This window comes from Stylophora pistillata, chromosome 10, assembly GCF_964205215.1.
Source record: "Stylophora pistillata chromosome 10, jaStyPist1.2, whole genome shotgun sequence".
In the NCBI taxonomy this organism is placed as follows: Eukaryota; Metazoa; Cnidaria; class Anthozoa; order Scleractinia; family Pocilloporidae; genus Stylophora; species Stylophora pistillata.
The window spans coordinates 23,144,958-23,171,500 of record NC_142528.1 but is presented as its reverse complement, the minus strand read 5'-3'; the positions used below and the strand labels follow the sequence as shown (position 1 = coordinate 23,171,500).

Here is a 26,543-nt window from a genome sequence, read left to right as displayed (position 1 = left end):
GCATGCAAAACTACTTTTTCGTGTGCCACTATTACTGACTTCAGTCGATCATATTTATCATGTCTTTCTTAAAGACGCTTACAATTCTACAATCAAGCAGTGTTGGGAACACATCAGCACCTTAGCGTGGTCTGCGGTATCTTTAAGCCCTGAATACTGCCTCATCACAAAAATTTTTAAAAACACTGTATCATCGCGCGTAATTGAAACAGAGACAAAACATGATTTTCTTCCATGCTTGATTTATAGACAAATGGACACTTAAGAGACACGCACGAACTTGATATTTGCATAGATTGTGTAGGTCTAATGGGTCGTACATTTGTTGCTCAATGGGTCGTATTTTATTCAATATAATAATAATAATAATAATTGTATTTATATAGCGCTAAAATCCACTAATTGTCCAAAGCGCTGTATACCCACCCAACCCACCCCAGGGGAGGACATCCATCACACAGTAATCTCGTGCGTGGGAAATTTAACGTCTCCTGCCCCTAACCCTGCAGGAGACGGGACCTCCATTTATTCGTCCCTATCCGAGAAGACTAGAATATCTAACCATTTCTTGATGTGAAAGAAAGGAAGCATATTCTTCTCACTTAATTTTAAGACCCTGAGTGTTGGTCCGGCCGGTATTGAACTCTCGACCTCCCGCACAGCAGTCCGGCGCTCTCCCAATTGAGCTAACCAGGCGGCGGTAGATTTAAGGTCCTGGATTAAGTTCTAAACCGTCGTTGCAAATCCTCTTCACCATATTGTGAGGTTCTGAAAAGGACGACCTCGGTGATCGATTAGTTTTTGTAGAAGGCAGGCTTACAATCTTAGACTTTTAGCGGTATTTCTAAAAACATCTACTTGGACTCGAGGAATGTAACGGTTATATTTGGTCTTCTTGAACAGGGGGTAAAATATAGCTTTTACTTCGCGTGAGTAGAGAATCCGCTAAGGATCCCTGATATGTTGTTGTTTGCCTCGATAGTTTCTAAATGTCACATTTCAGACTGGTATCCGGTGTAGCTAGTGTTTTCGGGAAACAGTTAGGATGGTATTCGCTCACTTAATTTCCGCATGTAGTGAATATTTTAAGTCAGGGCAGAGTTAATAGAGGGAACTGGTTATGAAAGCCGGCGATCTTCAAACGATAAGAACAATAGGAGTCCTCTGAGATTGAAGGTACAAGTCACGTGATCGCGAAGGTGGACATTCAAAACAAGATGGCGGATGGAGTAGACGATCTCTTGCTATGGGGAGACGATTTCGAAGTTATTTTAGACATTTTAGAAGGTGATGAAACAGTCAAACAGCAGTTTGTGGCAACAGTTAACAATGTAAGTTCCAATTGTGCTAATTCACGTGTCTAATTTCTTGCTACCGACCCAAAACGTTCGCTTTGTTGATATATCCAAATTATATATTTGTGGCTTGGCAAGTTACTCGAGTCACCCGCAAAAAATTTTACACCCAAAAATTTTACTCAGATATGCATATCCTACCTGCAATGACTGATCAGTGTTTCTGTAGAAGCTAAGAATATGTTTTACACTGAATGTCTCGTTTAATATGAGAAGTACTTGCTGGAAACAGCTCTGAGTTCAGAGTATCACATCGAATTTTAGCTGGTTGTAGCAATATGTTGCACGAATCGTAATTTTTCTTTGTTTGTTGTAGGTCCAGCAACATGAAATTATCTGCAAAGACTGTGGGAAAAAGTATAAAACCAAAGGAGGTTATGAACGACACAGAAGTTTGAAACACAGCAGTCTTCACGAAGGATCTATTCAGCCTTTGAGTGTCAGCATACTTGCTGAAGTCGTGGCTTCCACAATCAGGAAAATAAATGAAACTGAAATGTTTACAAAAAGCTTGAGGGATGAACTAAGCAAGTATTCTTTTCAACAGCCAGAGGAAGGTAGTTTCGAATTCACTAGTATAAAATCAATGTATGATGGGTTTTTAAAGAATGGAGACTTAGAGAAGTTGTTCAGAAATATTATGCAACAGTTCTTTTTCCATTAAAAAGAAAATGAGTCTCAGCTGTAGCGAATGAAAACAGTTTCTTAAGGTCGGATTTTTTTATTGAAAATTTAGGGTCACGCTTGAAAATAAGATCAACAGCAATATCGATAGTTTCATTTAACGGAATATTGGTAAAAAGACTTTCAACATCAAAGGAAATGAGAAAATTGTTTTTAAGATCGAAACTCCTGAGTTCTTCAACAAAAGAGAATGAATCTGTGACCGAATACTTAGGTAAAAAAGTTAGGTAAAAGTGGGGCGAGAGTAGAACTTAAATACTGGTCTAAGAGGTGGTTGGAAAGAGACGTCACATCACCTTAAGAAACTGTTTTCATTCGCTACAGCTGAGACTCATTTTCTTCTTAATGGATAATTTTATGATCAAGTTGATGGGGTAGCGATGGGTTCTCCGTTAGCGCCACTCCTAGCTAATCTTTTTCTTGGTTTCCACGAGGAAACATGGGTAAATAATTCTAACCATTCGACTCGCCTTCTACTTTATAGGCGTTATGTTGACGACACCTTTTGTGTCTTCCACAATGAACAGGATGCGATGTCATTTTTTGATTACCTTAATTCACGGCACCCCAACATATTGACTGCACTGCACTGATACTTACCTGACGCGGGTTAGGGTCTCATAGCATGTAGTTCTCTGCATTATGGGACTCGTTACCCAACAGCAGTCCTTGCACACCCCGACTGTTCAGGTGCCCCGTTAGGCGGGGAGCGCTTCCGGGGGGCCAGGTTCGATTCCTGGGCGATTTTGGCGTACTGGTGTACCCTCCTTCAGGCGTTACTCGGCGGAACCATTGCACTCCGGTTCCGTTAAGTATATATGTCGTCCGGCCGTTGCAGCACTGACCATTGCACTAATGGGTCCGTGGCCGGGGGCGCCTGAAAAACAAAAAAAAAAAAAATATTCACTTTCCAAAAAGAGCATGATGGTAAACTCTCCTTTCTTGATATATTTATCGACAACTTCGAATGGTCTACAGTGGTCTCCTAACAAATTTCTTCAGTTATATTCCATCATGCTACCAAATTGGCCTTATCCAAACTCTTATTGACCGTATCTACAAAATCAACAACACCTCTTCCGGTCTTCAAAACGATCGTAAGAAACTTTCCGACACCTTAAAACATAATTATTTTCCTTCGCATATTATTGAAAGGACTTTCAAGCGGTATCTTGACGGGTCCTCCTCTCAAAATAGCCGGAACATTGATGAAAATAATGCACGTTACTTTAAACTCCCTTTTGTCCCACTTCTCTACTAGGATAAAGGAGCACACGGAAAGCGATAAAAACCCGCATATTTTTGAGCATTTTAACACATCTCCTTCTTGTAAGAACAAATACTCCCTTTCTTGCTTTAGCACTCTGGATTCTGCCAACAATTCAATTGATTTAAAACTCAAAGAAGCTTTTTAGATAAATAAGATCAAACATGAACTTAACAAACAACTACAACATTATAACACTTTTCTAGCTTTTTAGTTCACGCCTTTAATTTCATGTTTGTTGTCACGCTGTAATTAGTACCCGCTTTTGTATTACATCATACTGTAAATATTTTACTCATTTACTTGTCTGTTATATAATTTCTCACGTTCAGTCACTCATTGATTGAAAATGGCATAAGCATACCGAAACATGTCTCTAAAAAAGTTGTATATTTCTTACAATATTTTTGCATAATCATCGCAGATCAAAGACGTTTATCGGCGGCCGACAGTGAAATAGGCTCGATTACCAGCCGCTGTTCGGGAATTGGAGCCCGCGCTCCTCCCCGATAGAGGAACAGTGAGGTTCTTGAGCTAGCCCCCATAAGTTATCATTATCATTACTATTGTTATCATTATTATTATTATTCAGCATCATTATCATTATTATTATTATCGCAGAGAAATCAACTGAATGCTACATTCTAATCAGGCAGCGCAGGGCAAAAACCGTAACCTGTGAGCCATGGATTAAAAAAATAAATGTACATTAACTAATCCTAAAAAGCTTTTCCGTTGTGTCTACGGTCCTCCTTCTAACAAGAACTCAAACTGCAATAAGTCCGGGCAATATTCAGCGTGCCCGAGAGCACTGCCCTCTGAATCTTTCGCAGTACGTCTGTGCTTCTGCCTCCCACCAGCTCGCGCATCATGACATCCAGCTCCCGTGACCACCCCCCGTGGACATCCATAATGATGTTATATTGCTTCACCTCGTAGCCTGGGAACTGCTGCCTTAGTTCCCAGCGAAGGGGTCCGTACTTCACTGTCTTCTCTTCATCCTTTCTTGTCCGATTTTTAACCCACGGGCAGCTCATTTCCAGCGTCACAACTCTCTTGCACATATGATTTACAATGCGTGCATCCACCCTATTGCATCTGACCTCTTGTTGATCAGCATATATAGGGACATCCCAATAAGCTTTAACATTCTCTGACTCATACACGGGCTTCGGCTTGTCGGGTGAGTACCAGGGTGGTATCTCGTCTATAAATCCCTCATCATACAACAGTTCGTAAAACAGTACCTTCAGTGCTGCGTCGTGTCTAGAGAGATACTTGCTCTGGGCCAGCGCACTGCATCCTGACAAGATATGTGCCACACTCTCTGGAGCCTTGCCGCATAATATACATGAGATTTTACGTAAGTGTGTACTAAAAAGTTTAAGCGATTAAAGTTTTGTTCTTTGACACAATGTCAGGAAAATTGAAAATTTTCCGTTTAAAGTGTACCTAAACCCAAAACGTTTTTCCGCTTAATGAAATAAGCTTATTTTTTTGGAGTATTTCTGTCCAAAAATTTTTTAATTTGCTCAAATCTTTAACTTTCTATGCCCAGTCAAAATACAGAAAATCGGCCGCCATCTTGCCCCACGACCGAGTTTAAAGAGGAATGGCTCTAGCGGGTAATGTGACGTCAAATCGAGAATACGAAAGTCTGCATTTCGCACATTTTCACTTGTTTGGGAAGGTTGTCGTCGATATTGTCCGAAATATGCCGACTAGGTGTGTTGTATGAGGAATATATGAAGCGCGATACCCTCTTGCAAATTTCGCACGTTGCAACACCTCCTTCAACACACTTAGTGTTGCCCCAACTTCCTCTTTAAACTCGGTCGTGGAGCAAGATGGCGGCCGATTTTCCATATTTTGACTGGGCACAGAAAATTGAAGATTTGAGCAAATAAGAAAATTTTTGCACAGAAATACTCCAAAAATACGCTTATTTCGTTAAGCGAAAAAAATTTTTGGGTTTAGGTGAACTTTAAGTGGTAAGTAGTACACTTATCCAACGTGAAACGCATATATGCATTATGTAATTAAAAGTGGAATTTTGAAGACAGGGATTTCTCTTCTTTTTCAGTTTTTCTAAGTGAGCTTACTATAGGTGAGCATAAACTCTCTCACCACCGTCGACCGTCAATCTCGAATTTGCCGTTGGTCATTTTTGCAAATTCATCCATGCCGGATTCTGTTAAAAAAAAAAAAAAAAAAAAACCACTGATACATTGTGCGTGTGAAAAAAGCCGAAAGCGTTTACACCGCTGACAGCTTTTTATTCTTTGTGTACAATGCTTTTGAAAGGAGATGGTTTTTCTCCCCGAGGAAATAATTTCCTTTCAATTGTCTGACATCATGGAGTTCGGACACGTCTTATTAAGAGCAAATATAAAATTGGGCTCTTTAAAACTACCGTATTAAAGTGAATATAAAGTGGGACCATCTCATTAGTTTAACAATCACATCTTTTACCGACCCCATTAACTGATACAAACCGATGCTAAATGCGTCTGTGTTCAATATTTGAAAAAGTTAATGCGGGAGATCACATTCAGTTCCTTTACCTTGAAGTCGAACGCATCTGTTAAATAGTTAAAAACGATTTTTGAAAATGGAGAACAAAACTGTACAACTAACTCAGAGTATTCCCCCCTGCAGCAAGACTTTAGAACTGGTTTTCTGGATCCTCTATGGCGCAGCAGGTGTGATTATCCTAAGCGGGAACATTATTACTATCCTTGTTGTTGTTACTAACAAGAGACTTCGACAAAACTATATGAACATTTTCCTGGTCAGCCTAGCAGTAGCAGATTTGATGATTGCGGTGTTTGTCATCCCTGGATACGCGGTGTTCTGCATCGGCTGTGCTAAGTACGCATTGGCGAAGTGGTGTTGGATCCTGACTGGAATAAAAGATGTCGTCTTCGGTAGTACGGTTTTTAATTTGGCTGCGATATCGTTTGACAGACTCCTTGCCGTTCTACGGCCTTTGCATTACCACAACTACATGACGAAAAGAAGCGTCAGTCCTATTTTAACTGGGGTGTGGGTTTTCAGTTTCGTTTCAGCAAGCTTACGACACGCATGGCTTCATACGAAGCCCGAAGAAGAGACGCGAAAGATCGATAAAATTTATTACAGTACATTAATGTTCGCTTTCGCTTTGATGCCCGTTGTTGTCATTACAGGTATGAATGTGAGAGTGATTCAAGAAATTCGAAGGCAAAATCGATTACACCGCGACAGGATCACAGCCGCCAAAGGAACAATTTCCTGTGTTCTAGTTGTGTTCATGTTTCTGATCAGCTGGCTGCCGCTGGCTTTTGTAAATTTTAGTTTTGTGTTCGGTAGACCTGATTTAGTCAGTGACATAATGGTGAAAATCGCCTGGTTTTTGATTTTTGCACAATCATCTGCCAATCCTTTCATTTACTCCTTTTTCAGATCCGATTTTAGGCAAGCCAGTCGCTCCTTGATTTGCTGTCAACTTAAAGTGGCTAAAAATGAGATCCACAGTAATACGGCCACTTAATTAACTACATAAAAAATTGTTGAGTTTAAAAAACAAAAAATTTGGCAGTGCATACTTTAAATGAACTCGATGAGTAGTAACTTGAAGAGATTACTTCTTGGGGGAATGTCTTGCGTAAAGAAATATTTTAAAGAATTTAAAGATAAAGCAGTTTTCAATAGACCTCTTGATAAAACTATACTCCTTTGTAAAAAAGATCATGGAGAAAAGATGTGTACACATCGTAGTAAACAGCAAAAACAATCATTGGGCTGAATTATTTCTCCTCATCATCAGAGGCACTTCTATTTGAGCGAAAATGCCTTTTTATAGATAAATTGAGTAGCTGACTTTAGATTGGTAAGGCTAACACTTTACGTTGCAACCGGGATTAATTTTCTGTTGACAACCAATGATAGAATTAATAGAGGACAGGAAAATACAATTAAAGATAGAATATTATTGAAGCCGATATATTTACCGGAATTGCTCGTTAAGAAGTTAATCTATGGAAAACAAGCTTGGACACAGCTCATTTTAGGCCTCTCTAATTTTTCACAGGCGGTTGCGCTTCGAGGAAGACCAGCGCCTTCCCAACGAAAGAAACGATGGGAAGGAGAGAGATTTATGTGAAAATGTCGAGAGAGATATACTACACCGTTGTGTTTTACAATGATGCCGAGTCCTGAGAAAAGTCGTTATTGCACGCTTTTAAAATTACGATAATGGTTTACGTGTTTTTGATATCGCCATTTACTCCAGCTGTATTGAAAGGTCACCTAAAGCGGAATCACTCATATAAAACTAAGAACAATCTCCCTAGTCAAATTTATTTCATATCTTTATCCCGAAATCAATGTTAGTAGTATTTTTGAAGGAGTTTTTTTGTGTTTTAGTGGTCAGTTATGGCATAAATTGGAGTTTTTACCCTTTTTGTAATACTCATGCTGTGGAACTTGTATTAAGCGGTCAACCTGCATAAGGCGGTGTCCCCGCCATTCCCTTTGAGTGATCGCTTAATGCCGGTTCGACAGAGTGGTTATTGGCACGTCTGTTTGTACCCCTAACTTTTTTTAATTAAGCGGGGGCGGTGTCGTCCTATCATTTTAGCAGCACGTACATAATTATTTTACCCTCATATCAAAACGTCTCCATCAGCAAACATCAGTCGCGCTCTATCACATGATTGGTCAATGCAATGTAAACACTTCTTATTTATAAAATGGACTTAATGCACTGTCATTCTAAAGATTAAACCAAAACAAGCCTAGAACCTAACTTGACTCATGATTTTGTGAGTGTTCTGAAGATGAATATTTAGTCTGAAAGGTAAGAGAATTTCAGTGAAGAACTTAGAGGGTACAGTTTTGTGCCATATGGCTTTGAAAGTAGAATTTAATTGGATGGGGGATGCATACTTCTTCATTGAGGAAAACGTCAGTAATTCGCAAAAAAACTGAACCTACGTCAGTATCAAATTACTGTCCGGTGGACAATATGAAGGCTTGTTTGTCTTGTTAGTTGAAAATATTGAAGGGTATATCTATGAGGTTTTTTCATTCAAATATTTCTATGAGGAAAAATGACCAAGGCCTTTCGCAATAGCAAAGTTGCACGAATGATTTTGCTGCATTCACCAGTTACTTTAAACTGTTCAAAAGGAAAACTCCCGGCCTTTAATTCTTGAACTCATCGTTAACTGTAACGGAAAAAAACGCAAACCAAGTCTTTAAAAAATCGAGATTTGTTAAGCCACAACTGTACGTTTCAAAATACAATAGATTAGTTGTTGTATCGAATATCAGAAGTTAATATAAATTAATGAATTTAACAAGAGAATTGACAGAACATCTCTTGACTTATTTTGCACAAGTACGATGGAGGATAGCAATTCTTTGAGACTCGACAAACAGAAATAACTTTCAGTATTTTTCTTTTCAGTATTATGCTTTTCACCTTTTTAGCGCAACTGCATGCAGTTCTTCTACTGTCGTTGTATGTTTTTTTTTAGCTGTATTATTCCAGGTGGTCATTTATTATTGAAATTTTTGCATGCAATATCTCGTATTCAAACATCCGCCTCCCTGATGCCCATTAGTTTTATTAGCGAGTGAAGAGTGGTTTTACCAAACTCTATAAATCTTCTTTCTTTGATAATTTCGTACTGAGCATTAAACAAGCTTTTGTTCTGAGTGCCACTTGAACTTGGGTCTATGTCATAGTCAATGGTAACTTAATGGAGATGCCAGCTTAACTTTAGACTATTTAAGCAGTAATGCCCTTTGAGACGCTATTTTTTTTCGGGAAGCTGGATTTTTGAGAGCACGTTTTAATTATTACGTAGATACAAAGACCAAAGATACTTAAACAGATTATCTATGTATAGGATTAATGCATATACTGGACATATGCATATACTGGATTAATGCATATACTGGACATATACCCCCTGTTTTTATCATATCCTTAAAAAATATTCCTTTTCTGTCAAGCTTTTCTAATATCTCTCATCGAATTACATCGAATGTTTAGCCACAGAATGTACATGAATACTAATGTGATGATCAAGGCATATGGTCACTTCAAAGTCACTTGAAATATTAATATCTTTATGGTATTCAATATTCATTTTCAGTTGTTAAGGTTTTTGCCATTTTATTGATGCTCTCGGCTGCTCTCGTTCGATAACTTGATGATTCCAGATTTAGTTGAGAATAAACTACAAATTTTGCCTATTTGCAAATTTAAATTCCCACTGAGTAGACATTCTCGTTTGTTTTCTATGACAACACACCTGGCGAAATATAATTTAGACGGACATTGTCAAAATGATTTAGTGTAGTTGTATAAATGTCGTAAACGTGTTGACTTCAATTTTTTTTTCAATTATTTAAACCCTGTTTCGAAGAGATCTTCGGCTGGTTAATTCAAATCATTTGACTTGAGATCATTCATCACAAAGAGAAAATGACTTTGGAGTAAAACACAGAAAATCTAGATGGAAAACACTTGCAGTAAATTGATAAAAAACACTCAGGATGTTCTTCATTTCATTCGGAGGTCTGCGGGATATGATCATCCTAACTGTGGGAAATGTTTTCGCTTGTGTTGTGTTCCTAACCACGGCCAAACTCCGTCGAAGTAACATGAACATTCTTCTTGTCAGTCTCACCACTTGGGATATACTTATGTCCGTTTTCATTGTTCCGTTTTACGCTGTTTTTTGTGGTCTTGGGTGCGAGAAAGCCTTGAAAAGCTACTGCTGGCTTATGCGAGAAGCTAAAGACTACGTCAAAATCGGTACTACCCTTACTTACGATCAGGCTATGTTGCTGTATTACAGCCACTTCAATATAAATCGAAAATTTCTTCGACAAGAAAAACCGGTATGTTGACAATTGTTTGGCTGTTACCGGACCGGTGTTATTAGCGGGAATTCGGAACTCCTGGCAACAAAGGCTTTGACAAGCCCGACGTTCGCTTTGAAAACAAAATCTACGATAGTGCAATTGTGTTAAGACTCGGGGTTCTTCTGGTTGTTTCATATATTTAAGAATATTTACGAATTTTTAGACAGGATAGCCCAGTGCAGCAAATAGCTGGTTTAAATGGGGCCCTGTGACGTGTGTACCCACCACCCCATCCCGAGGAGGACATCCACCACACAGTAATCTCGTGCGTGGGAAATTAACGTCTCCTACCGCCAGGAGACGGGACCTACGGTTTTATTCGTCCTTATCCGAGAAGACTAGAATATCTATCCATTTCTTGATATTATAGAAAGGTAGCAAATTCTCCTCAGTTATTTTTAGACCGTGCGTATTGGTCCGCCGGGGCTCTAACCCCCTACCTCCCGCACAACACAGTCCGGCGCGCTCACCAATTGAGCTAACCTGAAGGCGGTTTTTAATGCTGATTACAAACATCAAGATTATCAGAACCATACGAAAGCAAACCCAATGGGAAAGAAGAGACTTGCAAAACAAATCTGTGATTTCTCAACGACCAAAAGGCACAACTGCCTGTGTTATAGTGACTCTGGTTTTTATCGTTTGTTGGGTTCCGCGTTCTGTTTATAACTTCTGTTTTATTATCGATTCTCCCGGGCTGGCGAGTCCTCTGTTCTTCAGAATCTGCTTCCTCTTTCTGTTTGTTCAGTCATCCCTTAATCCGTTTATTTATTGGTTCTACAGAACAGAATTTAGAAAAGCAGCGGTTTCTTTGTTAAGATGGCGCCTTACGACCAATAGGCCGGAGTCGATGACGTCAACACCTCGGACCCAATCCTTTCTTACAGAAACTGCAAAAGTTGCAACTGTACGTAGAGCTTACGTAGTTTAGGAAAAAATCAGAGGAGCACAGAAGGAAGCCGAAAATCACCTGACCAAACATAAAGACATACAATCTTTCCAAAATCTGGAATAAAAGTCAACGGTATCTACATAAAACCCATGCGATCTCGAACTCTTGGGGAGCAATGTCCAGCTACACTTCAACGTCAATTATTCAAAAATATTTTATAAAATTCGCTAAATTGGCTCCTAATTTATATGAAATAGCCATTATGCCTGCCAAAGATGAGTTCCCCGCCTCCAAGTTTTGTAAAATTTTGGCCAAACCTTAAATTAGGGAATTTTGTTCAAGAGATACGAATTAAAGAGCTTTTGGAAATTTTGTGATGCTTCTTCTCCTGTTGTGATCTTTCCTCAATTGAACCATTTAATTTCTTCTCAAAATATAACCCGGAATCACTCAATAATGTCACAAGAATAAAGGAAATGATCACCGACTAGAGAGGCCGCTGAATGTTTAAAAAACGGCTCTCATTTCGGCTGCACCAGAGCAAGAAGCCGCTGAGTTATTCGTTTTCACTTGAGTGAGGGCAACAAATTCATGTAAAAGAAATATTTACAAGCAAAAAAAACATCATTGTTTCTGTTTCTCGTTTATTTCATCTCCGTTGTCTGAGATCAACTTGTTGACGTTATTAGGTGGCTATCATGGTCATTAGGTATTTCCCATTTGTATTTGCCTATCAACAATCCATTAGATATGTTTTATATCAAAGAAATTTTTGCGAGCAAATTCACGTCATTATTTTAGTTTGTCGTTTATTTCACCTCCGGCGACTGAGACGATCAACTCTTTGACGTCACAGGGCGGCTATCATCGTCATTAGTGTAGTAACATGAAGTCCTGTAAAGGCCGCTGACCGGCAAGCGGCAGAGAAGAACCGAGAGGATTTATTAAAAGCTTGTATTCTCACAGATCTGTGTAGTATTTGAGAATTCGTGTACCGAACATAACACAGTGTCAGGACCGGGATACGAATACTAGCCGAGACCATTTTGCGAGCGGATCAGCTGGACAAAGCAAGGAAAAAAAAAGACGAATCAACTTGTTGTGCCTCGCACGTGGTCTCAAACAAGATGACGGAAGGCATACCTTTCGTAAAACCACCAGAGCCCCTAGACATTTCGACGGGAAATCCGGCCTTTTCGTGGGGAAAATGGAAACAGAAATTCGTAATCTACTTCAAGGCAACCGGAGCGTCGAAGAAACCGGACGAAATGAAGGTAGAACTGGTATTGAATCACATCGGTGAATCTTGCCTAGAAATCTACTCAAATTTTGTTTACTTACCCGAGCGTGACGATCCCGCGGGGGGAGAAGACAAACTCCCGGCCGAAAATCCTGACGATTATGCGACCGTCTTAGCAAAGTTGGACGATTACTTTCACAAACGAGACCCTCAACTCATGCTCCGAGAGAAATTTTGGCTTCACCTCACACGAGATTCGACACAAACCTTTGATTCTTGGGTTGTCACTGTCAACGAAAGAGCCGCTGAGTGCAAGTTTCCCGCCAATTTCTATGAGCAATCGGTAAGGGACAAACTTACCTTTTCCAGCAAGGAAGACAGCTACAAGCTCAAACTTTACGACGAGGGAACAGCCCTTTCACTGGACAGGCCTCTTCAAATACTATCACTGAAGGAAGCTACGAAACGTGAGTTGCAAGAGTCAAAAACCGCCGAGATCGAGAAACGAGATATAGCTCCTTACGGCGGAAACGGCGCTTATAAGGGAAAAAAGCAAGATCCTAGGAAGATACCCTTCCAGTCACGCGGCAAAATTGCGGATACTGAAACCGCCAGCACCGTCCAGGCAGGAGGAATTGTCCAGCTGCAATAACGAGATGCATCAAGAGCAACAAAATTGGACATTTTCCTGAAATATGCTGGAGTACACCTGTTAACTTGGTTAGTCAAGTTTCAGAAACTGAGGGTGATATTTGCCCCACATTTGTTGGAGGAGTTACGACGCCCAGTTCAACTTCCTTACCTCTAACACCCACCATAGAACCAGCCAGTATTCATCAAACCTCCACCTCTGACTCTGGTTGGTATGTCAAGCTTAAGGTTCAAGACCAGGAGCTAACATGGCGTATTGACACTGGTGCTGAAGTATCTGTAATGCCGAAGTCCCTTTACAAGGAATCGTATGGGCCATTATCACAAGCAGACAGTGAGCTTGTTGGAGCAGGAGATGTTCCCCTGGGGACCCTTGGATTTGTGCCTTTGACTCTTGCCTTGCACAAAACCAGAATCCAGGAAAGAGTATACATTGTCAAAGGGCATCCAAACTGCTTCTCGTTATACCCGCAATCCGCAGCTTTGGCCTTATTCATGAAATACCAGGAACCTGCAGAGTCAATCCAGTCGAGCATACGCGGTCTCCTGATGTTCCGCCTCGACTGGACGTAAAGGAGAACATTGTGAAGCAGTACCCGATGCTCTTTCAGGGCCTAGGCAAACTGGAAGGTGAGTACACTATTCGTCTGAAGGATGGGGTCACACTATTTTGTCTGACTACTCCAAGGCAGGTTCCATTACCCCTCGTGAAGAAAGTAAGGCTTGAACTACAACGCATGCTGCAACTTGACGTCATAGAACCTGTAGACGAGCCGACCGACTGGTGTTCACCCATCGTGGTAGTGCCGAAGGCAAATGGGGATGTTCGGCTATCTGTAGACCTTACAAAGCTCAACCAAGCAGTTCGTCGTGAAGTGTATCAAATGCCTACTGTCAAAGAGACACTCAGTAGCCTTACAGATGGATCAGTTTTCTCCAAGCTTGATGCCAATTCAGGCTTTCACCAAATAGTCCTCAACTCAGAGAGTGCTAGGCTAACTACCGTCATTACTGCGCCTTTCGGAAGATTCATGTTTAAACGTCTGCCCTTCGGAATAACATCAGTGCCCGAATATTTCCAAAAGAGGATGGATCAAAAGCTTTCAGGAATAGAGGGGGTGAAGTGTCGTTTCGACGATATTCTAATCATGGGAAAATACCAAGCCCAACATGATGAGCGACTCAGAAAAGTTCTCGACACGCTGGTAGAGAGAGGACTTACGCTCAACCGCGAGAAGTTTTTATTTTCTCAAAGCAGGCTGCAATACTTAGGCCAGATCCTCGACAGTCAGGGGGTGAGGAAAGATACCTCAAGGGTCAAAGCCATTGTGGACATGACAGAACCCAAGGATATTGGAGAACTGAGATGATTCTTAGGATTAGTCAATCATCTTATGAAATTTAGCCCAAATTTGGCGGAGAAAACGAAGCCCCTAAGAGACTTGCTTAAGAAGGAAAATGCTTGGGTATGGGGCCCAGCTCAACAAGAAGCCTTCAAACGCCTGAAGACAGAAATGTGGCTTTGGAGACTGTACTCGCTCTGTATGACCCAGAAAAGGAAACTGTTTCCTCAGATGCAAGCAGTTTTGGACTTGGCGCAGTCCTTATGCAAAAGCAACCATCTGGTGAACTGAAGCAAGTGGCCTACGCTAGTGGGTCCATGACCTTAACTGAATGTCGCTATTCCCAAATCGAAAAAGAGGCTTTGGCTATCACGTGGGCACTAGAACACCGGGCAGACTTTTTGGTCGGAATGAAATTTAAAGTACAAACTGATCACAAGCCATTAATTCCACTGTTTTCCATCGAGGTTATCGATGAGCTCCCAGTGCGCATTCAACGTTTTCGAATGAGACTCGAAATGAGAGCGGTACTCTTTCCCTCCATAATGGGTTACTTATGAGAGGGCGTCGACTAATTATTCCCCCTAAACTAAGACCAGATGTGATGAGACGCCTATATGATGGACACCAAGGCATAACCAAGACGTGCGCAAATGCCGCCTCGTCAGTCTGGTGGCCGGGGATCTCTAACGACATATGCAAGGTTGTGAGCAGCTGTGCTATTTGCGAGAAGTACCGGAGAGAACGCATAGAGCCAATGAAAGGCACTGCGTTTCCTAATCGACCATGGAGTAGAGTTGGCGTGGACTTCTTCCAGCATAAGGACAAGACCTATCTCATTGCCGTAGATTATTTCTCTAGAGATATTATTTCTCTAGAGATATTATTTCTCTAGGTTTGCTTGGTGTCCAAAGCGTGAACACTTGCCAGACCATCTTACAATTAAAAAAGATCTTTAGCAGACACGGGATTTCCGAGATGCTCTTCACTGATAATTGTCCTCAGTTCGATTCACGCGAATTTAAAACCTTCTCTAATGGCTGGCACTTTGAGCACATCACTCTTCTCCAAAATATCTCCAGTCTAATGGAGAGGTCGAACGTGCCGTGCAAACCATGAAGATGATCATGAATAAGAGTAGCGATGAACACTTAGCTCTACTGACTTACAGAGATACTCCATTACACAATGGCTATTCACCAGCCCAACTCAGCATGGACCGAAACTTATGCACAAGAATTCTTTGTCACCCCGATGAGCTGCTGCCCCAGACCCCTGACTATGACCAGGTCAAGAAGAAAGAGAGAGAATACCGAACCAAAATGAAGTCCTACTACGACCACAGACATAGAGTCGTTGAAGGAGAGGAACTGTCACCTGGCGACCGCGTGTGGATCCCAGACATGAAAGTTGAGGGAACTGTGATCAAGCCACATGAACGTCCAAGATCTGTAGTTATTTAGACCCCAAATGGCAAAGTGCGAAGAAACAGGAGAATTACTCGAAGAGCTCCCAAGGATAGTCCTCGTTTCTCGTTTACCCTTACAAGCCGTGACAGCCCTGAGCCATTTATGAGACATGGCCCAGTAACAGACCTTCCTACTAACTTTGCTGCGATTCAAGACAGCCCAGTACCAGACTTCCTGACATACCCGATGCGATCAGAGAAGCAACCCGACATTAGCCTACCTCGCCTAGGAACCAGACAGTAGAGTACTGGCCTTCAAAGATGGAAGCGTGGTCGAATCGTCTCAGGCCTAGAGGAGTTATTAAAACACCACAGAGATACGTCGAAGAATGCTTGAAACTGTTCTTAAGAACTCTTAGGACTGTTTATACGTATTCGTGTTTAAAAGGAAAGGAGATGTAGTAACATGAAGTCCTGTAAAGGCCGCTGGCCGGCAAACGGCAGAGAAGAACCCGAGAGGATTTATTAAAAGCTTGTGTTCTCACCGATCTGTGTAGTATGTGAGAATTCGTGTACCGAACATAACAATTAGGTATTTCCCATTTGTATTTGCCTATCAACAATCCACTAGATAAGTTTACAAACACTTGAGTCAATCTGAAATTTTCCTATTATCAACACCATAGCCGCTGAATCACTACCTTAGAAAATGTATTTAGAACAGGAAGTTAGATTGTTGGTTTTCCCCTGAATGAAGACTACAAATTTATATTACAGAAATATTTGACATTTGGACGAGACCTTTTAAATTTTAATTATAAATTTGCATCTGATGTGCTTTGTAGCACTGTGTGACGGCCCAGTTTTATCTTCAACGAGATGTCTGTCATATGGGCCTCTCTCTGACACTCATATATCTTACCGATTAACTCAAGCATTTTACATCATGCTCGAATTCCTTTTGGAACAAAACAACTTACATAAAATGACTTGATATAATAGTTCGCGCAACATTTCAGCTGGCAGTACCCAACAATTTTTTCCAAGCTCATTAACATATTAATTTATAAATCCACAGTTCACATATATGATTTTCATATATTTACAATCAAGATATTTAATACCCAACCATGTTGACACCAGGACACATTTGATTTTTTCTTCTTGTTGATGTTAAGTGAATACTCTTGATTTCTCATTTGGTTCATTTGGTATTCAGCTTGAAAATTGCGCTTGCTTGGGAAATTGTTATCTTCGGTCATTTTGATTGGGTAGCCATTTTGATTTGATGAAAACTTGTCCAAGGAAGTCATCCTTTGCACGAAAGGTGGTAATTATTTGAAATGTAGGTACCTTTTCTGTAATCATCTCATATTTTTGTTAATTGTTTTTTCCTGTTATATATAGATATATATATTTTTTTCTTTTTCTTTTTGAGATTGTAACTTTCGTGTCTTCTTTGCATCATTACTCATCTTTGGGAAACTTAACACGTCGTCATTTAAAGGTGGTGAAGATAAGAACCAGTCACACGGTGGTTCTTCACTATACAACTGAGTTAAATCCAACAAGCTTAACGTGATCTGTTCCTATTTGTTTTTTTTTTCCTTTTAATGATTCTTCCACTGAAGTGGATAAAACCATTACATGCAAGCTGCGACAGTTGAAAGGTCCGTAATTATCTGATATTATTGGATACAAAATTTTAAAAAAAGAGGCTTAGATAGTGACAGCTTCAAATACATGATCTGGAAACTCTTACACGTTATCGATTGCATACAGCGAAAAAACTGGCTTATCCCCATAGATCAAGAAGTTGAATACTAATACAAGGAGACTAAAACATAGGAAAGTTTTACCTATACCTTTTTTTCTTTTATGTTTTGGTGATAATCGTGACAGTTCACAGACAAAACGTTTATACTAATTTACGTACATTACGATTACGTTGACCACATGCCGCGACTGCAAGCTGTTCAGGGATTAACATGACTGACTTACTCATCAATGTCACTGCCGGTCTCATTACCTGAATAATGTTGCATTAGATAACTTTCATCTTGGAATCGTTTCATTAAGTTTGTTTTTCGTCATTCTGAGAGTTGTTGGCCGGTCATTGTGCCTGAAACATTGAGGACGACGTTGTCTTGAAATATAATGAACTGACTCTAACTCTAGGAATAAGAGTGGATTCTACTCTGTGAGGTAAAAATATTTAATGTTACAGTTTATCTTTCGTCTTTCATTTATATCAACTTTCGTATTCACTTGTGGTGTAGGATTCCCAAGCTGTATTTCATGCAGTGTAAATATCCAAGTACAGAAAACTGTATGGAGTTTCGAAAGTAACCAACTACCACATTCCTGATGATCCCTCCGAAATGAGACAATTTTTTCGGTTGTTCACCAAATTCTGAAAGTAATAGACTCGTCTTTGGGCCTTTTAATATAACGAACCTTTGAAAATTGCGATGTAAAAGGTGTTACTACGCTTTTTTGTTGCGAAAAACAAGGATAAGGGATATTGCAATAATTCTTTCGTCTTTTGAAGTACGGTCAACCACTCCTGAACCAACTCAGTCAACAATAACAGGAAATCTGTGTGTATTGATGAAAACTTAACGCATGCATTCATTTTCGTAACGATTTTGCTAACCTCGCATAGCTTTGAATACACGAGAGGAAAACAAAGGATAAAAAAGACAAGTAGGAATACCTTGTTATTAAGTACCAGCCCGACGTAAGGATAGGTAAGGCGTCTTATTTTCTAAAGAATCAAACTTCTGTTTATAGCATTTCAACTTTTTTCCGGTTCCCTTTTTTATTTTTATTCTAAACGTTCAAGTAGAGATTTATTTTCATCAATTTCTTCACTAATACCTGTCTTGATGTCAAGCAGCGCATGGAAAACTTTACTGAAAAGCAATTGCTTCAATCCAATCTGTGTATCCACAATCGTTTCCAGACTTTGTTTGCGAATACAATTCAGTCAAAGCAACTCTTGTACGTGACATTTACTTGTTTGGATGCTAACCCTTCGCCAAACTTCCTTGATCGCTGAAACTAGGGACCTTAAGCAAACCACGACGGCGACGGCAACGAGGACGTGGCGAAACAAAAGATCTAAAGGGCAGAACAATAGCCAGCACGTACGTTTTAAAACTTTGTACATTTCTTAGCCGTCCTTTGCAAAACAACGACGTAAAATCGCCAAAATTTGCGTCGTCTGAGAGCGGAAACCGCGACAGCAAAATGTACAATTATATAATATACGTTATGCTGAAGTTAAGGTGTGGCGCTGTTAGAGACGTTAAACACATGCAGCCATCTTCGAAATTCTTATTAAAGTAGAAATTCATTTTTTAATGGACATCTTCCTTGGTGTTGCCGTCCCGACTGCTTAAGGTCCCTATTAATCCGATGATACGGCTAAATCCTGTATAGTTTGCAATCGGACTTGTTTTGCTAAATCAACAAAAGGATGAACTTTACTAAGATTAGCAGAATTCCGCCAGCTTAAAAGCCTCAAAGCGGCCCTTCTGAACTCGGATCTATAAAATGAGTAAATAAATGGATTGGTAGAAGACTGCAGATATAGAGAGAGGAAAGCAAGCCTAAGAAACAAAGGGCTTGCTAATCCCGGCGGCTTAATGACATAACTAAGATTGTACACAATCCTCGGAAGCCAACATAATATGAACACAAACACCACTAATATACAAGCTCTTGTTCCTTTCCTCCGCGTTATTGTTTTATTAGTCGCTATCCAGGCTGCCCTTCTCCCTTGTTCGGTACGTTCTCGTTCGTTTTGCGTTTTAATAGCCTTCATGATTTTCACGTTAGCTACCATTAATACAAGAATAGAAAAGATGACGAACACAATCACCAATATAGTGTCGTAAAGTTTGTTAGCGAAGCGCAATTCCTCGTTTGTCTTGGTATGGTGCCAAGTGCTTCTTAATCCTGCCACGACGACGGGCGCCGTCCAAACTCCCGCTAAAATGACGGTGACACGTCGCTTTGTCATTTTCGCGCCATAATGAAGTGGTCGAACCACAGCTAGATAGCGATCGTATGTGATAGCACATATATTGAAAGTTGTTGCGAGAAGAACACAGTCTTTTGCTTTCCTAAAAATCCAACAATATTTGGTTAAGGAATATTCGCAGCCATGGCTGCAATGTATAGCATAAAATGGAACAACAAAAATCGCCATCAGCACATCCCAGAATGATAAGCTTACGAGGAAAATATTCATGAAGATGTTTCGCAACCGTTTCGATGCCAGCAGAACGATGCATGTAAAACTGTTCCCAACCAAAATTATTGTTCCCACTGCAGAGTACAAGACCCAAAAAACGACTTCGACTTCTCTGTTGCAAGAGCTATCTGTGTTTAAGCCCACATCATCTGAATTATCGCCAAAGTCAACGAGTTCTGCTAACTTGCTCGTATTGATAGACATTTCATCCGTTTGAATTTGCTTATTATAAATGACCTTTCCCTCAACAGTTTCAACAATTTCGGTCTTGAACGAAAATAACTGTAAACCACGGTCTGTGGCTCAGTTTCGGCAAACAGCTTAACTTTAAAGTATTTATTCTAAACATTTTTACTTATTATTACAACCCAACATATATTTGCAAAATGTCAGTCGTGATTGACACTATTTTGAGGATTTGTGAAGTCTTCTGTGTTGAAGTGTACTTATATGCCCAATTTTCATCCTAAAACGTCGGCTATAGAGTACACTGCACACAAGCGGCTTCCTTTCTAGCAGTTTGGATGCCAAGTTTTATTTGCACAGCTAAAAGTTTTCAGGTATATTTACCAAGTCTGGGGAAATTTCGGTACGTGTCGTCATAAAAGACGTTACTCTCGTCATAGCTAAATTTACAGCGGATTCAAATTTCTCGTAATATAGAAACTACTTCTAGAAATTGATGTTTGCTTAAAGAACTGTTGAAGAGTTTTCAGGGACGATGGTGTTCGAATTCACTCTAACATAGATATGGTTAGCAACAAAATGTACTGTGTTAAAACTTAAAACAAAATCAGTCATCAAAATTTTCTAAATCACCGCAAATATCTTTTTTGTTTTTCTTAATACCGCGTTTCAGTTCATGTTAACTGTGCTACATCGGTATTAAATTTCGTTTTACATTTTCAAAGATTCAAGCTAGAGAGGATTGCAATTATTCTGCCAATAAAATGAAAATTGAATCGACTTATCAAAAGTTAAAATCGAGAGTTATTGTAGCCTAAAGATATCGGAAACAAAATCGGTTACAGTGTGGAGAGGGACACAACCAAGGTAAGCAGCATTGATTTATTCCAGTTACCGGCTCAAGAAACTGTGGGTTCGAAAAGGTGGGACAGAAGAGAAACTTTACAGCTTAAAATTGCCTCCCAAGGTAAAATTTTGACCCCGAATGCTGTTGACCAATTGAAATGAAAATGTCATTGATTCGATTTAAGACGCTATTCAGAGCAAACCAAATGCATAATCAGATTAAGTCTATTTTTGCGTGTTAATTTCTGACGTGGGCAATCACATGATCCAAACGTGTCCGACCTCAACACCATTCCTAAATGATAGCTTTGATTTAAACCAGGAAAAATTATTGCATATGTAGATGGCTTACATACTTTTTCTCTTGAAAATTTTGAAAAATTGCTTTTTTATTCTAATATTTTATGTAAAATCGCATGACAATTCAACAAACTCCAAAGCGAGTTGCGCCGTTCCGCTTTACATCATCGGTAGCAGAAGACTAAAAATAGTCTTTTTTTTCTGAAACTTGATCTAGTACATGTTAGCAACTCAGCAACTCAAGAAGAAGTGAGAAATAAAAACACCAACGTCCCATTTAAAATGGCTTCGAACCCACACGAGGAAATAAACATCATTACCTCAGTTTGTAGTTTATTTCACCCCCGTTGACTGAGATCAGCTCGTTGACGTCATAAGGGGGCTATCATCGTCATTACGTATTTCCCATTTGTATTTGCCTATCAACAATCTACTAGATATGTTTACAAATACTCGAGTCGATCTGAAATTTTCTCATTGTAAACACGATAGCCACTCAAATTCTATGAACAATTTTATTAACATGCGCATGAATGAGCAGAAATAATCACTTTTATTGCTTTGCCTATCTTTTCCATGCAAATAAAACCAAGAGGTAATCTTGATCAGAACGCCTAAACACCCAGATAGATTTAACGGTAAACATCTCTTTATGTTAATGCTTAAAACATCCAAATATCACGACCATATCAGGTAAATTCTAAAATTAGAGTTTTCTTCCTGTGAGTAAATCCCAATCCTGACTAGACTCGTGGCCACGAAAATACACCCTTCTATTCAACTATTCTCAGATGACGATCGAATTTCTACCCTGGTTTCGTGTTCCAGCCAGTGTTTATGATATTGAGGGAAGCAGCTAAGTAAACTTTGAGACTTGGGTGCAGATCCCCTGTCAAATTTTGAAAATTTTGTCGAATTTTTCTCAAATGATGAAATTCGGCACGTATCGATAAAGATAAGAATCGCATAGCCGACTTTTTAGTATTTGATCACAGCGCCTAAAGTCATAAAGCACAAACTTCATTAGACAAATCCTTCTCCGGTTTTGTTTTTGTACGATGGATCTAGTGTGTTCTAGCAGGTTCCATGCGTGCGTATGCTTGGAGCTCTTGTGCCAGGAAAACTTGCACTTGAATTGTTTGATGTCAAAATATCACGATAAGCGTTTTCTTTTATTTATTTTACACAGAAAAATTAACAAATGTATATTATTTGTCACCCTTTGATGTCATTTTGTCGCAAAACAACAACACTTTTTGTCGAGTTTTTTTTTATATTTATTTCATTCTTTTATTATTTGACGCGTCACGAATCAAATAAGTAAATTTTCCAATACAAATTTTGCTTATTGAATTAAGTTCAGTATGAGAAATTGAAAGAAGCCGAGTAAGGAAGGAGATTGATTTAGACCATCATGACGGAAACAAATTTACGGCTAAATACTACAGTTTTTGATGAATTCGTGAAAATCATTTGCGCCCCGTTGGAAAATGCGAAGACGGCAATCTAAAAGTAAATGCTAATTTTTATGTATAGTTTTTCTTGAGGAGCCTTAAGGTCGAAACACTTAATTTATTGAACGTGTGCTGGAAACACAAACAACTTCCTGAAGCACGAAAGCAATAACTCAGCAGTCTCTTGGAAAGAAGATTCAATTTCGCTCAAAACAAAAGAACTGTTTTTTGGGCGTTTTATAATCTACTCAATTATAAACGAAACACTATGCTCGTTGATTACGGAACAAAGTGCATGAGACAAGGGTAATGATTTTGATGTTCAAAGGGAAATGCTGTTATCTAATTACGAATCTCGAAATAGGTAAATCATCTACATATGAATGTATTTTGACAGGTTTTTGGCAATTAAGGAAATAACGTGAATGAGTTCGCTAACGTCAAAGAAGAGCACACCTGGTGATCATACAGGGAAAAAATAAAAGAAGGCTACATCACCTTTAGCACCATTACAAAGAAAACTTGTCAACATCACGGAATCCTTACCGCGAGCTACCCACTTGAGGGAGAAAAACTCGGCATGAAGGGAATTTCAACGAACATCTCCTCCTTTCTTGGCAATCCCAATCACACCACAGCGGAAACCTGTGATGAAACTTTACAGCGAATTTTTTGGGCCGTGAATGGCGTCTTGGCGTCGATCATTTTTGCGGGAAACACTCTTACTTGTGTGATCTTTCTGTCCACTAAAATGCTTCGACAACAAAACATGAACATCTTCCTTATCAGCTTAGCAGTTAGTGACATTCTCATGGCCATTCTGGTGGTCCCAGGCTACACTGCATTCTGCGCGGGTTGTAAGTACCTCTCCTCGGACACTTGCTGGATTCTAGCGCAGACCAAAGACATTGTGTTCAGTTCGTCATTTTTCAGCCTATTAGCCATCACCTATGATAGGTATTTAGCGGTGCTCCGCCCTTTGTTGTACAGCAGCAAAATGACTAGAGCCAAAGTCACTTGTATGGTGATTTCCATTTGGGTCATTCCTGCTATCGTTGCCACCGCAAGAAACATTTGGTGGCAGACGCAAGAGGAAGAAAAAGCTAAGGCCATCAACCAGGTCTATAACGTAATACTAGTTTTTCTTCTCGTTGTGTTACCAGCTATTATAATGACCCTTGTTAATACCATGATAATTCGCGCCATTCGGACGCAGCGAAGGAAGACAATTCCCGTGAGAGACTTGAGCTCTTTGACGTCCCACGAATTTTCATGTGAGGAAACTCGGGCTGTTAGAAAACGAAAAGGAACCAGTGCCTGCGCAGCGGTTGTTTTAGTGTTTGTGTTGTCATGGGTTCCCCGCTCAATCTACAACTTTGCGTTTGTGTTTGGCGGTGCAGCTTTAGTAACTCCGCTTCTGGTAAAGTTGTCCATGTTATTTCTCCTTTTGCAGTCGTGTGTGAATCCTTTCATATATTCATTTTATAGGACGGATTTTCGGCAGGCCGCTAGACGATTGTTTAAATTTCGCGGTTAAGAAAACTAGCGCTCACATTTTTTGAGGGAAAAGGTGTAATCGTCTAATTTCATCGTGAGAGAGTTTAGCTAATGTGTGACCATGTTTCTTTTTTAATTCTCTTTCATTTTATTGTTGCAAATTAAGCTGATTAACAGATTAACACCATCCAAAAAAATGTTTCTCATGAAAAAGCCCTAGCTCTTAGACTAGCGGATTAGCTTTTCTCATATAGGGCTTCCGATACGGATTTCATCATTTCAGTCAAAAATGTACTAGCCCGGAAAAACTGCGAGGGGCTGTTTCAAACATGCTCGAGTTGCCAGAACCATGAAATTAATTTGGACGATTGTTTAAAAGTCAGGTAGACTTTAAAGGAGCCAATACATTAAGATGTTGTCAAAATATTCTTGAGTGAACTTGAAAGAAGCAAAAGAATCCTCTTTGTTGGATAATGTCTACACGCCTTGACAAAGATAGCAAGCTTTTTATTTTGATCTCAGCCGGTTGCGATTGCTCAGTTGTGGGATCAGATCATGAAAGCCTTGGCGGAAGCTTAAAAGTATAATATTTTATTTTGATTCCAATTTTTTCCAGATTAGAAATGTTTGGAAAACTTAATGATCTGCCTTCTCCAAAGTTATTGACTTGTTAATAAGTTTACAATTTGGTCCGCAAAAATATTAGAGACTTAGAATATCATTTACACTGATACAAGTTAGATTTCCGCCGATTGCTTGGTCGGCTGTATTTGAGATAAATATGTCTTAACACTCAGATGTAGAAGGCAGAAGTATTAGACACTAAATTTGTTTATAAATCATGGAATTGCACCATTTTAATCAAGCAATCACTGGGTCAACTCGTTGCCCTTCGGGTCACTACTGAAGCGTTAGAGACGTAAGAAATTTGCGTCTTTGAGTCGTTGAAATCCGTTGAGAGGAAGAAAGCTTTTTGAGGGTATAAGAACACCAGTGATGGAGGGCGAAGAATGATGAAGATTAAGATGATGTTAATTTTGGAAATTTTGTTCTGAATTTTCTTCAAGATACACATTCCGTGACGTAGCTCCTATAACGACCCTTTTAGCACTCGAAGTGACCAGCTTCAAATTTCTCCACTAAACTTTTAGCATATTTCTCCATCATTGGCTTTCTTAATATTCATTCTTCCGATCGATGTTTAGTTTTTTGAGCCATTTTTAATTGTGTCAAAAGAAATCCTGAATTACATTGGTTTTGCTCAACTTGTTCTGTGATTGGTCCAGAAAAAGACTCGCGCCACTCTTTCAACCAATCAGATGCAAAATTAAAACAGACCACGACTTGTTCGCCCGCGTTTTCCCGCGCTTCAGGCAGTTCGCTCAGTTTTACTGTGAGTTCTTATTAGCCCTCAAAGTGTTTTCCTTTCTTCTGATTGGTTGTTGTTTTTTTGGTTTTGGTTTTACGACACTCAATCGAAAAACGCTCACCCTTGAATAACATTCCGTAAGTCCTTCAGGCTGAAACTTCCACGGTTCTCATTAACTTTTCACTGGGCAAAAACGTTCCAACCAGGGGTTTTTAGTATTGAATAAAACGTTATAAATGCAATGAGGAAACCAAACTCGTAGTTATTTAATGAAGGAAATACTTATTTACTCGGTTTCAATACCGACTTGAGAATCAGTAACAGTCATTAGCATCAGACAAACTGTCGTCTTTATCGTTCATATAAATAGAAATAAAAGGAATATCTGTTAAACATGAATTCTTTAAATCAAACAGTTGTAATAATAAATTCCATCTCAGCGAGTCACATCACAAGCAAGAAATCTAAAATAGCGCCTACAAACGGTTGTCGGGCAACTCAATGGATAGCTCCCGATTAGCTCAATGGATAGAGCGCTGGACTGTTGTGCGGGAGGTCGAGGGTTCGAGCCCCGGCCGGACCAACACTCAGGGTCTTAAAATAATTGAGAAGAATTTGCTGCCTTTCTTTAACATCAAGAAATGGTTAGATATTCTAGTCTTCTCGAATAGGGACGAATAAATGGAGGTCCCGTCTCCTGCAGGGTTGGGGTAGGAGACGTTAATTTCCCACACACGAGATTACTGTGTGATAGATGTCCCCCCTGGGGTGGGATGGGTGGGTTTATTTACAGAGGGCCATGTGTTAGAAAACTCTTTACTGGGTTAATCATTTATTTACCCTCTTGAAATAAAGAACATTGTATTGTA

At 39.7% G+C, this 26,543-nt stretch overlaps 4 protein-coding genes and 2 pseudogenes across 5 annotated transcripts; 5 read left to right on the top strand and 1 right to left on the bottom strand.

Annotated features, from left to right (window-relative positions):
- Positions 1-1,187: 1,187 nt before the first annotated feature.
- On the top strand, positions 1,188-2,606 carry LOC148722310 (uncharacterized). The gene is made up of 2 exons (XM_088737167.1): positions 1,188-1,331; positions 1,672-2,606. The coding sequence occupies exons 1-2, from the start codon at positions 1,218-1,220 to the stop codon at positions 2,017-2,019; spliced, it is 462 nt and encodes a 153-aa protein (XP_088593293.1). The 5' UTR covers positions 1,188-1,217; the 3' UTR covers positions 2,020-2,606.
- A 3,190-nt stretch (positions 2,607-5,796) lies between these two features.
- On the top strand, positions 5,797-8,090 carry LOC148722309 (histamine H2 receptor-like). The gene has a single exon (XM_088735993.1). It carries the CDS (start codon positions 5,918-5,920, stop codon positions 6,836-6,838), a length of 921 nt encoding a protein of 306 aa, XP_088592119.1. The 5' UTR covers positions 5,797-5,917; the 3' UTR covers positions 6,839-8,090.
- Positions 8,074-26,543, top strand: LOC111330245 (histamine H2 receptor-like). Of its 2 annotated transcripts, none has more exons than XM_022935071.2 (2): positions 8,074-8,146; positions 23,206-26,543. In XM_022935071.2, exon 2 carries the CDS (start codon positions 23,389-23,391, stop codon positions 24,343-24,345), a length of 957 nt encoding a protein of 318 aa, XP_022790806.2. In that variant the 5' UTR covers positions 8,074-8,146; positions 23,206-23,388; the 3' UTR covers positions 24,346-26,543. The 2 variants fall into 2 exon arrangements, with proteins under 2 accessions (XP_022790806.2, XP_022790807.2); XM_022935072.2 differs by lacking the exon at positions 8,074-8,146 and adding an exon at positions 17,807-17,966.
- LOC148722308 (adenosine receptor A2b-like) lies at positions 8,157-10,370 on the top strand (annotated as a pseudogene).
- LOC148722307 (uncharacterized) lies at positions 10,714-11,242 on the top strand (annotated as a pseudogene).
- LOC111330244 (5-hydroxytryptamine receptor 4-like) lies at positions 18,498-21,668 on the bottom strand. Its single transcript, XM_022935070.2, has one exon. The coding sequence runs from the start codon at positions 20,224-20,226 to the stop codon at positions 19,174-19,176; it is 1,053 nt and encodes a 350-aa protein (XP_022790805.2). The 5' UTR covers positions 20,227-21,668; the 3' UTR covers positions 18,498-19,173.

Coding starts and splice junctions, on each gene's coding strand:
- LOC148722310 (XM_088737167.1), top strand. CDS start 1,218: ATGGCGGATGGAGTAGACGATCTCTTGCTATGGGGAGACGATTTCGAA. Junction 1,332..1,671: donor TTGTGGCAACAGTTAACAAT/GTAAGTTCCAAT, acceptor TGTTTGTTGTAG/GTCCAGCAACATGAAATTAT.
- LOC111330244 (XM_022935070.2), bottom strand. CDS start 20,226: ATGTCTATCAATACGAGCAAGTTAGCAGAACTCGTTGACTTTGGCGAT.
- LOC148722309 (XM_088735993.1), top strand. CDS start 5,918: ATGGAGAACAAAACTGTACAACTAACTCAGAGTATTCCCCCCTGCAGC.
- LOC111330245 (XM_022935071.2), top strand. CDS start 23,389: ATGAAGGGAATTTCAACGAACATCTCCTCCTTTCTTGGCAATCCCAAT.